We start from the raw sequence: 14317 nt of genomic DNA, 5'->3' as shown, positions 1-14317 counted from the left end.
AACATAAAAATCTCAATGCAGATAATAGAAAGGAGGACACCACAACATGAGTTACTTGAATAAAACTGTATATTTTACAGATCTTTGTACACTTTAATTACAAAACTGTATGGTACTAAAGTTTTTTAAATCAGTTTTTTGGTCAGAGAAGATTTAATCGTCTTGTGTGCAATTACCATGTATATACAAAGTCTCATGTTAGTGATTTTTCTCAAAATAAAAAGCAACCAAATAACTCAAACGTTCATACACTCTGAACATAAGACATGGCTTAAAAGATAAATATATTAGTAAATAAATATTCAGAGAACATATTTCCATTTATGAAATGTGTTTGCTATACAGGTACAGAAATATACACAGATTGATTTCTAGCCTTTTTTTTAAACATTTGTAATGGTAATGACAGAAAATAATTATATTCTTAAAAAATATTAATTTTTGTACACATTTTAATCTTCTTAAGTGCTAGAAACAATGACAAAAAAATTAAATAGTGACTCAAGTACCCCAAAATGTTATATTTGCAGTAGGTACATATCTCTATGCAAAAGGCAAGATTAGATTCTCACTTGATTACAGCACTGGGTTAACCTATAAATAGGGTTATTTCAGAAAGTTTTCCTCTGTAGACAATGTGTATATTTCATAGAAACAGTATAAAAAACAGTCTGCAGGACAAACAGAAAGGCATGAATGACAAACATTGATATCGAGAGTATGTATTATGCATGGCACGATATGATTAAAACGGATACACTGTGGTATGAATAACTGCATCATTTAAAAAAAAAAAAAAAAAAAAATAGTAAAAATGTCACAGTACAATAAGGAACCCTTATGAAAAATGAGTCTTTTCCAGCTACTTTCCTTTGGCCTTTTGATACACGCTAGAACCTTTTTAAAGATATTTATTATAGCATGCCTCATTGAGGAAATTGGGTAAGTGACAGCAAGAATACACTTTTAAGGGCTTCCAAACGAGAGGTAGAGTGCTACACTCTACTTCTGAAGAAATCTACCAACCCCCGAGACACTGTCACTTTCGACTGGAGTTCATCTAAAAGTGGTGCAGCGTCTTTTAGATTTTGCTACAAATAGCTTACCAGCGTAAGGCTTTCATGTTGCTCTGGCACATCTCGTACAGGTAGGCCACTACTGGACAGAAATGTAATGCATAAAACAAATTCTGTATTCTATTGAATAGAGACCAGTGTCAGCCTTGCATTCACATTTCTATGCATTTTTTTTCTTTCTGTAATATATAGCTTCTTCTCCTCAGAGAAATGTGTGGGTCTCAGACACTTAGACCCATTTCCCTGCTTTTGAAAAAAGTAAAAGAAAACAAAAACAATCATGTCTTTCTGTTTTGGTATAGCTATGTCCGTACAACCTATTTGAGTTGGTGGTTGAAGCTTTACAGGCAGTCAGTGTTCATGTGCGATGTTTGTGAATTAAGAGTGTACTTTCTTTTTTTTTTATACAGAAAAAAATCTCAAGATTCCTAGATCTTGCGCAGAAGGTGGAATCTAGATATCTTGTTCTTGACATAATCTTTAAAGAAAAATAAATCTCACAAGAAATGGGCCCGGATTACTTAGGCCTAACCCTTGATGGCAGCAGGCAGTCTGCAAATAGATGCCAATACCAACCTACTTCTAGTTTCAGTTAACAACTTCCATTCATATTTGTAGTATCACTTTGTCTCAGTGCTATGGTAACATAGCACATGGTGCTGAGGCGTTTGTGGCCACAGGAATGAACTTGATACAATGTCTAGAAATGACAGGCCATTTCAGTAGAAATCCACACAATCGAAGATGAGAACATTCAGCGCTCGGAGAGCAAGGTTAGAACAAGGCAGCTGAGGGTTTTTAATGATTGACTGACTGATTCGGTACCAAATACATACTTTTGACTGAGTCCCTTCTCTCAAGTTCATATACCCAGACCTCCCTCATTTGTTGAAGTACTGCTTCCCAATGCACTGGGACAGGCAGAGAGCTGAGGGTGGAACAAAGCCTGGGTCTCCTCCTCCTGAGGATATGGCAGACCTCTAAACTGTCCCGAGGTGAAGTACCCCTCCCTGGGCTCGTGTCGCTCCCCCGTCCGCACCTCTGCCTCCACTGTGACACTAATGGGCAATAAGCTGCTCTGGGTTTCTGCCCCTGTAGCTAATTCACAATCTGTGTCCTCGGGAATAATGGGTATTCTCTGGTTGAGTTCGCAGCAGCCCTGTCCAGAGCAGGCCTCCGAGTCCGCGTGCGCGTACTGCACATTAACAGCGTAGTCCTCGGCGTAGCGCCCCGTTGTGGCCCTGTGCACCTTCATCTCTTTATAGAAGCAGCAGGGCAGCCCTTCGTAGCTCACCTGCTCTGAGGAGGGACACATGTGCTCGGGAGCAAAGTAGTTCTTGGAGGTTGAGCTCTGAAAGTCCACCGCCCTGTGAAAGCGTGCTGTGGCCAGAGGCCCAGCTTGGTCCGAGTCCTGCCCTTTACACTCGCCGCTGGGAGGAAGCACCTCGAAGCAGCAGCTACAGGCTGCAGCCCCGAGCTCCCCCGACTCCTCCTGCGCCCCAGTTCCCCTGTCTGCTCCGGTAGCCTCTGGAGCCCCGGCTGAGGTAGTGCTAATGTTGCTGTTCTCCCTGGGTTCCAGTGATGAGCGACTGCTGTAGTTGGGCTCCAAACTGCAGTTGGAGAGGTGGTCCCCGGAGTTATATCCCGAAGCTCCCGGAGGGAGCTGTAGGCAATCGTGTCCCAGGGGAATAGGGGACAACGAGTCCTCAGCGGGAACTGTGGTGCAAGCGGCAGCCCCCGCTTCGCCCACGGAGCCTCTACATGGACTCTTACTCCGGTAGACGTACGGGTCGTAGTCGCTGCTCAGTGAGCTGCGGAAGGTAGAGCAGCTACCGTACACCCCCTGGTTGCTGACCTCAGTACAGTCCAACATGGAGTCGCTGGAGGAACAGTGGCACTGGCCTGAGCTGCTGCTGCTGCTGTCGCTGCCGGGGCAGTCGGCAAGGTAACCGCTGCACACCGAGCGGTGGCCATGGTAACAGCTCAGGCCAGAAGTGCTGCCGTTCTCACCTATCCTTGAAGAAGAGGCAGGTGCCATGTGTACCACTGTGGGGTATAACAACCCCTGCTGAAAGGCCCTGCTGTGGTGGCCTTTGTGGGCCCCTCCTCCTCCTCCTCCTCCTCCACCAAGCTGCCCTGTCATAGCAGGCCCTTGGCCACCCTCAGGCTGTTGAGGGAAAGTCAACCCCTGAAAGTAGTAGTGCTGGTACATAGTCTCGTACTGCGAAAAGCAGGCTGCTCGGGAAAAGTTGCGACCGTGGAACTTGGGTCGTTTAAAAGCAGCGTGATGCGGCTGTGCTGGGTAGGCGGGGGGTCCGCGGTGTTCTAATCCGCAGTGGTGGGGGTTGAGCGAGTGGTCCAGATGGAGGGCGGGGTGATAGCTCCGGAGAAAGGCAGACGTCGACTGGGGTGGGTACAGACCTTGAGGATCCGGGTGCTGGTCCACAGTGAGCACGGTGATGGGGTTGCCGTGGTGGTCCATGCTGGTTCTGGTTGGGTAGGCGGTCACCTGGCCAGCACGGTGCACCCTGCCGGGATAATGCACCGGCAGCACCACCCGCTGCCGGCTGTGGACTGGGTTGCCAGGGTCCATGCACGCTGGTCCTGGATTTCCCTTCTTTTGCTCTGTGAAAAGAAATAACGTAACATTTAGTCTCACAAAGGAAAATTAACTTCATGAATGAGTATTTTATCTAAACTTAAAAAAGCAACATTTTCAGAGCTGCTATGCACCAACTGACCGATGATGTTGTGTCTACAGTGGGGACAGGTGTGATGCTGGAGCAACCAGGGATCGACACATTTCTTATGAAATCTGTGAGCACAGGGGATGACTCGCAGCTCCTGTAGGGAAAAATACAATAAGATTTAATAGTCAGATTCTACCCGCACTGTCAGATACAAAGTATAAACAGCAGCAATACCACTGAGACAAATAAGGTAAGAGATTTAGGCTACATATCACATTATTGTGCCTTGTATTTCAACTACAGGGATTATAATAGTGGGACGTTTAAATGTCAAATGTTTAAGTATTCCCAATTAATATATTGGTAATTGGTGTGCTAAATACCTTCCTTCATAAAAATTAAAATAAATCCGCAATGTCTCCTAACAGCAAGTTGACAAAAACATCTACATGTAATAACATCTTCCAAAAACACCTAATACCCAAACAAGTAGGGCAAAAGGTTGTTTTTTTTTCTAGCATTTTTCTCTACTTAAATAGCAACAGTCCTGCAGTATTTTTGTGAAAAAAGAGATTTTATATATATATATATATATATATATATATATATATATATATATATATATTTTTTTTTTTTTTTTTTTTTTTTCTTATGGCAAACTATATTATGGATTTGGCCATTGTTTTGGCATAGAGTTATTTATTTTGATTAGGACAGTGTACATTAATCCACATTTCTGTAAATGCGCCAGTGTTAGACAGTCGGCTAATTTTCAACTGTAGTCCTAGTTACCTAGCATGCATGTCTTTTATGTTTTATGGTTTTTTTATGGTGGGAGGAAACCGGAGCATACTATACTAGGATTTTTTCTGCTGTTTATATGACATGCTATACTAGCTATTTAACTTTAGGATTCCTGCATATAACCTGAAGTAAATCAGGGCAACTCCCAAAGTTACAAAGTTTCCGCATAATGACGTGTGACAAACTACAACGGGGGTTTCATTTCTCAGAAGGTGAATGAATATTCGAGCGGCTGAATGTCCAGAAGGTGGCAGCAAAGCTGTACAGAACTGTCAAATGTGGAGACAGTTTTGAGTCTTCATCAAGTTTTTACCTCTGAGGAGGCAACTTCACATCACGCCACAAACAAAACTCTTAACTAGATGCCCCACCACAGTACAAATACAACTTTGATGCTCAATGTCACCACTTTCTGGAACAAAAACAAACAAGATGCTTACACTTGAGGACTGACATGAAAAGAATGCAACACTTTGTATTCAGATGGAGAATTGGCCTGGAGGAATTCCAAGACAACAGCAGGAGCACTATGAACATGAATTATAATATTCCTCTCCACTGAGAGCTCTTTCACTGCCATAAATACTTTACTCCATGGCTTAATGTGACTCATCTTTGGGCTCTTTTCCACCCAAGCTTTTGTTGCTTGGTTCGCTGCTCAAAAAGCGCTTTGATGCCATTCAGCCTTTTATATCGCCACTTCCTCTGTGCAATCCTGGCGCCATGCTTTGTTGTGTTTTCTTCTCCTCCTTACCGTAGAGACACATAACCACAAAAAAAACACTCACACATGCACCAACTATGTCTCCCTGGGGTTTGTCCCTGCAGATTCCGCATTTAGGATGAGCAATGCTATTACAGTAAACCCTCAAAGTCCAAGATTAGGATACATATTTTGACAATGACTCCTTTTAAGGATTAAAGAAGGCCACACTGGGAAAACAGGAAGCATAATCACAACCCAATGCACTCTGGGTACCGTTATCTCTCCAGGTGCTCTCAAAGACTGAACCAAACATCTGAAAGGCGCCGGAAAGAACGTCACCGAAGACCGCGAGACTAACGGTCCCCGAGCACATCAGGGGAACTTCCATTCTATTGTCCACAGAACTGCATTATGTTTCATGTCTACAGAATATGTTATGAAAAGAAAACATGCTCAGTGGGTAGATGACCACACTAACTCTGCAAGAGTTAAGAAGTTTGGCTCCCACATGGTCCGCGAAGTATTTGGTATTTTGGTTAGCAAATGGTATTTTTATAAAGTGATTTTTACCTGGATTTATGTATTAATTAACAAATATTCTCCTGGCTTTTAAAAGTCAGAATAAGTTCTGAAACATTCCCCTTTTCTTTTTCTTTTTTAAGTACAAGTTAAGTTAACACAGTTTTAAGTGTTTTGTCACTTTTCTGCATTATGCAAAATAGTATACATGCATATGAACATAAAAACAAGAAATGTTTACTTTTGTATTCATTGTAAGAGCTGGTATAACAACCCATATAGTAAAGCACAGATTATGGAGGTTTTATACCATTGTTTGCATCATACCGTTGAGATTTGAAAGTCAACAAAAGCAGATAATGTCAATCCTTTAAAATCAAAAGGACAAAGTGTCTTTTCTTACCTCCCCATCAATGTACTTTTCCAGACAGATGGCACAGTCTGAGGTGGAGCTGCTGCTCAGTGAATCAGAGGCTCCACAGCTGCTCTCGCGCTGGCCCTTTCCTTTAGCCTTAAACTTTCTCGTCTCCATCTTTTCCAAGGCTTGGATGGCCATTCTGTTCATGGAGCTCTGTGGTGGGGAGGAAGGTGGGACAGGTTCAGCGGAGATATCTGCATGTTTGGTTAGCCACATTTCACTTTTATGAATACCCTTTTAAAGACCTGTAGAGTTTAACATGGACGTCAGCAAACGTGAGAACCACAAGAAGACATTAAAATGACAAAACTAACAAAACACTGACGTCATCTCAGCGATGATGTTTTGGAGTAAACATCTGATGTTAATGAGAGAGGGTTGATGTTGCCATGATTTAAGACTTTCCTCCCCTGACACAGTACATCATTTTGCAATGTTTGACTGATGCATTAGCAACTCTCTCTGGCTCTGACTCTCTGGTCTCTTTTTCTATCTCTAATACATTTAAAAGGTCCTATGACATGCTGCTTTTGGATGCTTTTATATAGGCCTTAGTGGTCCCATAATACTGTATCTGTCGTCTCTTTCCCCGAAATTCAGCCTTGGTGCAGAATTACAGCCACTAGAGCCAGTCCCACAATGAGCTTTCCTTAGTATGTGCCATTTCTGTGTCTGTAGCTATTGAGGAGGAGAGCAAGGTGGAGGGTGGGGGTGTGGCCTTGACCAGCTTGTCATGGGCAAAGCAGAGAAAGGGGAGGTAACCTTTCCCACTTATGACGACATATAGGGAAGATTCCAGATCGGCCCATCTGAGCTTTCATTTTCTCAAAGGCAGAGCAGGATACCCAGGGCTCGGTTTACACCTATCGCCATTTCTAGCCACTGGGGGACCATAGGCAGGCTGGGGGAACTCATATTAATGTTAAAAAACCTCATAAAGTGACATTTTCATGCCATGGCACCTTTAAAAAATGGTGACTGATAAGTTGACACATACAGAGCTACTTATTTGGATTAAACGTAATGTTTCACATGTGTAGCAGACAGTGTGATTTATAGCAGGCACTGCTTGAACTGTTAGTGCATCACTCGTGTAAACGAATTATTTATGCTGATGCGCAGGCTTAACTTCAAAAAAGGATCTCCGGGGACTGTTTCTTTCTTTATGTCGCCTCGCAACAAGATAATTGAAGACTTTATAAGGACATGTGGATATCCTGGTCAGCAAGAGAGCACTGAACTTTGGCATGAAAGTCATTCTCATCACAGGGTTGACAAAACATGAAACATGACTTATGTTCAGTTTGTAATTAAATGTAGTCTTGTGAGGGCAAGCCCTTAAGGAATCCTTCACTAAACCCAAAAGTATTAGGTTTTTTTCTACCCCTACTAGGGTAACTGGATAAGAAGTGTTAACGCTGTATTAACAATATTTACTCCACAAGAAGTTCATTAATTTTTCACATTTCAGGAAGGAAAGGTTGTTACATTATGTAACAAAAGGTTCCCCTGGTGTGTGCTGTTCTCTTAATTAACCACCAAAGGAAGTCACGACCAAGTCATCCGCTGCTGTGTGACACACACACACATACACACCCACACAATGAAAAATGTGGCAGTCTTTAGACACACAAGACACACGTGTGCTGGCAGGATTACACCTATCTTAATGGATGCCACTACAGGTTTTCTTCTCGGTCATGACATCTCTGTGTGTTCAGGCTCCAGCAGACAACCTCTCATCAGCGTTAATTAAATGCTAATCCTGATTCACGTGCCTGACATAAGCCTCCACTGAGAGCTTCTTTTTTTTTTTTTTTTTTTTTTTTTTTTTTTTTAAAACACACTAGAGGAGTCAATCAACAGCAGTGCTACTGTCGGCCGACTCTGCGCCTGCAACTCCAAGTGAAGTCGTGTTGACTGGGGAAAAAAACAAGGCATGGCGTCGTATTTGGGTGTGTTTTTGTGTAAGAGGCACACATCAGTTTCGGTCCTTTGTGACTCAAACTGGGGGTAAATAAATAAGTTTGTTTCTGTTCTAGTAGCGATGAGGAGTGTGCGTTTAGACACTAACCTGGCTTCTCCTTTGCTTGAGTTTGATCTTGATGAGCAGAATGAGGCAAACCAGCGACACAACCACGAAGAAAGCCAGGAAGATGCCCATGTCAAAATATTCCGTGGGCTGCTGTGGGAAGGGAGGGCAACAAGAACACAGATTTGGTCAAATAATCTTCATATGCTGCTGGTTAAAGGGGTTACTAACAAGGTTATTTTTTTGCCAGAAAACGGTCACATTTTTCATTCAGGATATTTGAATATAGCTTTGTTAGTTGCTCAGCATACCAGAGCACCCAATGATGCGACTGAAATGAAAAATGGGAAATAAAAAATAAAAATGGGACACATTCACACATAATTCGGTGGTGCTTTCTGGAATAAATACATGGTTGATTATTCACGCAATTCATTTCCATCTCAGAATCATTTTCCTCTTGTTGTGTCTAGGGCTGGGCGATATGGATTACATCAAATATCACAATATTTTTGACCAAATACCTCGATATCGATACCGCAACGATATTGTAATGCTAACTATATCCTCGTTAGTGGTATAGAAATAGCGATTTCTTTTTACTTTACCCATGCTCTGACGACTAGCGTTATAAGCTAATTAGTGGTTTGTGCTAAAACTGGACACATTCGATTAGCATGAAAACATATCCCAGAGAACAGTCGACTCTGTACCCATGTGTTATTAACCCCTTTTGCGCTGGATTTGTCCTTTAAGGATTGATTTCCAATAAATTCAATCAGCAGATTATTTAATCCTTCATCAGAAAAATGTCTCTTATCGGACAGCCCGTTCTCTCTGGCTTTCATTATGTCAAGTTATTTGACCTCAAAGTGTGCTGGTCCTCTTATCAAATATTCCGAGCAAACAAACAGCTCTTTGAATAGCTGATATTAATCTCCCACAGTGCTGCGTTAAAAAAAAAAAAAAAAAAAAAAAAAAAAAAAAAAAAGGTCCTCGGCCTCGGGGCAGGGGAGAGCAGAGAAGAAAGGAAAGGGGTCAGATTTCGCAGCTGGAATTCCCGTTTGTCTTCACATCTGAAAACGTCTCAGCGCTGTTGGGTGCGTGGGCCTCGCAAACATGTTCACCTCTTCCTCATGTTGCTCCCATGTGCCTTAGATTAGTCTCACACACATACGCACGTCATCCGCACCGAGTGTGGTTTGGGGTTTTGACATGAGCGCTTACCCTCGGTGGTCTGTGTTGTATCCGAGCGCGAGCCACTTTCTGCTTGTTGACGATGTTCATCAACTTAACGGCGTCGTTGCCCTTCACGTAAACCACCGGCCGCTTCAGAGGATCCTCGGCAACCTGGTTTAGCTGAGGAGAGGACAGAGAAATCTACATCAAACACAGATGTACTAATACATAACACAAGGTATACTTATTTATCTTGTCAATAATGAACTTTTGTTTAAAAGTGTTGTACAATGTCTTTTGTGCCATTATGGGAAATGTAGGATCCAATTTTCTTTTTTTTTTGTGGGCATTTTTGGCCTTTATTTCTTTTTTTTTGACAGGACAGCTGTGAAAGGGGAGAGAGAGGGGGAATGACATGCAGCAAAGGGCCGCAGGTCGGAGTCAAACCTGGACCCACTGCGTCGAGGAGTAAACCTCTATATATGGGCGCCCGCTCTACCAACTGAGCTATCTGGGTGCCCAGGATTAGGGCTGGGCAATATGGAGAAAATCAAGGTATTTTCACCAAATACCTCGATATCGATACCGCAACGATATTGTAATGTTGACTATTGGTGCTTTCACAAAATATTTACACAATGAGATTTTTGATAAATAATCAACAGTAATGTAGATATAATGACTAAGTGGGTAAAGGCAAATAATAGAACAGTTACAACAGTCTGGTAAGTTCAGAAAATGACATCTTTACTGTAATGCAGCCTTTAAAACCAGGAAAAGACAACACTTATGCCATATTACGATATTACGGTATCCAAAATCTAAGACGATATCTAGTCTCATATCATGATATCGATATAATATCGATATATTGCCCAGTTCTACCCAGGATCCAGTTTTTTTTTTTTAGCTTGACCCATACTAGAGCTTAAAAGTCTATGGCCGTGGCTACACTTCTCTTTTCGACGCGACATTTGTCATCACATCATGCCAAGACGCATTAACTGTCTGTACACTCCGAGATCAGATCTTGCTCCATTGGGATCCGATCAGCCAGATCACATGCCGAGGAGGCCTGGCTCGCATCAAGTTCGGATCTCGGTGAGGTGTGGACAGCATGTGGGCACAACCCGGGCAATTTATCAAACGTAGGTCTCACGTCGTCTTTCTGCCCCACAGTCATTCTGACTCTAATAAACATAACCTCTGTAGTGTCCCATGATTGTCTAATGTTGTTTCAGGTTTCATCCTGGAGAAAATACAGAGTATGTATGTTTTTGTCACTCAAGGTTCTGAGAATAATAAAATGCCTTTCATATTGCATAACACCAATGCATTGTGGCTAAAAGCCTCCATCAGGACAGGGTAAAGCTGAACACTTTTATCCAAAACATGATGAAATGACCATGAAATAGTAAAGGATTTTAATTATACACAAGACAGAGTGCCTTGGATTTCTCTTTTTTATTCGAATGTAAAAATCTGAAAATCACGCTTTGGTTATAGTGCTCACAACTGACACAAATAGACTAATGTGACGCGTGATGAGGGGTCACAAGTAGACTTTTTTTTTTTAGGGGACCTTCAGCAAAAAGTCTGGGAACCACTGTCCTACTGCATGTGAACTGTCTGAGAGTAAAAGGCATGAACTTCTCTTCTACCAACTAGAGAAAATGACTTCTAGGCTTAAGACATGGAAACTGTGGTCGCAGTTTGCCCGGAGGGAGCCGGGGGAAACAGTCAATGAAGAGTTCTGGCTTTTGAGTCAGTTGACATACCCCTTTACTCCTCTCCCTCTCTGTTCTCCCCTCTAGTCTGCTGGTTTGAATCTGTAATTTGAAAAGCCCAAGGGAAATACCGAGGATATTCGCATTTCTATTTCTTCCGCTGCCGTCATGTTCTCCAGTGAAATACTGTATGTTCTGGTTTAAAAGTATAGACTTTGGAACTTTTGATCTCTCGCTTGAACCTTGGAGAAATGACTCCACCAAGACCTTGGCTTGGCCTCTGACAAACAATACACCCTTAAAAAGTACACCTAAAAGTCCTATGATAAACTTGAATGTATTACTGTTTCAAGAAAATGAAATCACAAACTCAACTTTTCCTCAAACAAAGCGTTTTAGCCACAATTAGCACTTGGCCTCACATGAAGTATACATTGAGACAAAAAGGAGGTCAAGTGCATAACTTCATAAAAGCTTCTCTCCCTTAATTTCAGCCCTGGGACTTTAATTCTTCCTAAGCTCCTCCTCCCTGCCCCTCGGCCTTGTGGGTCCTGTCTCTGCTGATCGGGCCGCTCTGACTGGAAAAGCCTCTTGGGGGAATTTAACACAGCCGCCCGGCGCTGCCTTTCATGTGGTCTCCGTGCAATCCCTTTTATCTGTCAGCTACGCGCTTTACGGCCCAGCGGCAGAGAAGAGGAGGGAGAGAAAGAAAAAGAAGAGAAAAAACCTGCAAGTCCAGACCTGGCGCGGCGAGGATGAATACCGCAGGAGAATTCTTGCGACAAAGGCGCTCAGTGGAGCAACTCGTGTATTATACATCTTAACAGCAAAGACACATGAGCAAGAAAGAGCGGACGAAGAAGAAGGAATGTGAGTGTCTAGGTGTGTGACAATAAATACACTTTGTTCTTTACTGTAGCCCATGTGTGTGTGGAGTGTTCGTCATGGTCTGGTGAAAGCTGGATGTGGCTATCCATTTTCAGTCCTGTCAGAGCGCAGTGCACTCCTCCAAATGCAAGTTAGAGAGCTCAAAGGCCCAGAACGGTTAAATAAGCAAGGCTTATCACACATGCTTTTGATGAACTAAAGATAGAAAGATCATTGTTTGTGCTAATAGCGCGCACGCACACACACCACACACACACACACACACACACACACACACACACACACACACACACACACACAGTCAGAAGGGCAGGGCATGCTGCTGAGCTTTCTTCAGAAGTCTTTCACAGACAGACCGAGACCGATTAGACTGTTTCAGTGTTGTTGAAACGTGAGTGTGCAAATGCCTGGATAATTTTAGGTGTGTACAAACCTGGTCTATGGCATCCGGATTCTCTGACACATCAAAGATGACAGCCGTGGCTCCCCGCTGCACTGCTCTCTTTGCCTGGCAACACAGAACAAAAGTAACCATTAGACATATTCAACAACATTGCAAAGAAAAAGCCAGGGAATGTACTGTATGATCACACTGTCAACCGCAACGTTTGGGCCACTAGAGGGAGTGTTCTGCCTAAGTGTAACATGCAGATCATCTGGAATGAGCAAATAAGAAAACCAACACTGAAGTAAACAAGCCATTGACAAGATTTGCTAGGGTGCACACATGGTCTATGTCTCCATTTCTCTGAAGTCATCATGATGCATTCAAAGTAAATCTACACCACCTTACGCTAATAGTATGACAGAAACCGTTGCATCTCTAATGCATGCATCCATGTGACACAGCTCTGCATGACATTCTAATTGAATTCTGGTGTGCATGCTCAGGAAAGTTGAATGAAGTTATCAGACTTTTTCAAACTGGCAAAAACTGTGAGCTTCTTTCATCTGAGAGCAGGGAAAGTCATAGCACAGAGGTCTTTTGAAGACGTCTGCTAAAGGCAAAAGATAAAGGAAATGCTTGGATCTGCAGTACCCCAAGTATCTCCTCGCAGAATCCAAATTGGCTTCCCCGCGTCTGAAAAAAAAAAAAAAAAAAAAAAATCCTTTATCTTAACCGCTTCTTTCCCCTACAACCCGTTCTCACCACGCTTGATTCACGGTGCCCTATTTAGACAACGTTTTGATGTCGGCGCTACATGATCTAAAATAGCGTGGCTGGGATCATATCCTGGTATTATCAAGTGGCCTTGGGTTCTTGCCAGCGCTCTTCATAACTGGAGGGAAAGGAGAGAGGGGGGGGGGGGGGTGAAGATCAAAGTGACAATGTACAGTGCTGTGACTCTGCTGCCGAGTGGCTGGAGAGTGCCATAGCTCCAGTCAGCAGGCACGTACAGAGGACACAGAGAGAGAGAGAAAGGAGATGGGGAGACGTGGTATGTGCGGGGGAGGCGCAATTGCTCTTCTCACAACACACCATGTGAATTGTTGTTAACCTATCATACTACAGAATACACAGAAAAAGTCTCCAAAAGGTGGTGGACCACCATAAGCCGACAGAACAGCCTCACTGCTCCTTGGCATATATTGCTAACTCATGCTTCCTTGCGCCCTCTTCTCCTCTCGTGACCCAGAAATCACCTCCGCCATAATGGAGGATCTTGCGATCTCTTAAATTCCCCCTAAAGTACGCAAGGAGCGAGAAGAGAGGATAGTTCTGCAGGATCATAGAGAGAGAAAACCTTGGTGTATCCAACGCGGTAGTCTTTTATCAAGTGGCGTGAAGTATAAATGCTGCATCTCCACTTGAGAGATACAGGTGTGCGGCACGTCGTGAGTAACTGATGTCGCTTAAGACTGACGCTATAGGACCACGGATTTCTCATTTGGAAAATTCAGCTCCTCCGCCCTCCTGTCTCTCTCACATGCTCGCTGGGAGACACGTTAGCGTAATGAAAAGCACCCATATGTCCTCCCGAGTGTGAGGACCTCTACTGGAGGGATGTACCAACATTCTGCTAAATGTTACTCCCTCATTTGGTGTTTCGATCACTGTGGCGGAGAGCGCTGTGGCGGAGAGCGCTGTCAGTCCAAGACGTGTTAGCTCAAACATTTTCAAAGGGAGTCTGGTGACTGCGAAGGCCACAGCATATGATTGACACAATCTTCATACTTCATACTTATCAAACCGTTAAGTGACTGCTCGTCCCCTGTATGAAAGCATCTGCATTCCTTAGGTTTCTCTACTTATGATTCCAGCCGTCTGCGTTTGCTA

At 43.2% G+C, this 14317-nt stretch overlaps 1 protein-coding gene across 1 annotated transcript in view; it reads right to left on the bottom strand.

Moving 5' to 3' along the window:
* Nucleotides 1-434: 434 nt before the first annotated feature.
* znrf3 (zinc and ring finger 3) overlaps nt 435-14317 on the bottom strand; it is a 75081-nt gene continuing 61198 nt past the window's right edge. Inside the window, exons 3-8 of the mRNA XM_028578046.1 lie at nt 12473-12547; nt 9473-9604; nt 8288-8398; nt 6199-6366; nt 3818-3920; nt 435-3701 (exon numbers count right to left, since the gene is read on the bottom strand). Coding sequence (XP_028433847.1) covers nt 1939-3701; nt 3818-3920; nt 6199-6366; nt 8288-8398; nt 9473-9604; nt 12473-12547 — 2352 coding nt within the window. The 3' untranslated portion in view covers nt 435-1938. The remainder of the gene's footprint in view (nt 3702-3817; nt 3921-6198; nt 6367-8287; nt 8399-9472; nt 9605-12472; nt 12548-14317) is intronic.

This window comes from Perca flavescens, chromosome 5, assembly GCF_004354835.1.
Source record: "Perca flavescens isolate YP-PL-M2 chromosome 5, PFLA_1.0, whole genome shotgun sequence".
NCBI lineage: Eukaryota > Metazoa > Chordata > Actinopteri > Perciformes > Percidae > Perca > Perca flavescens.
This window is presented reverse-complemented; position numbering and strand designations above follow the sequence as displayed.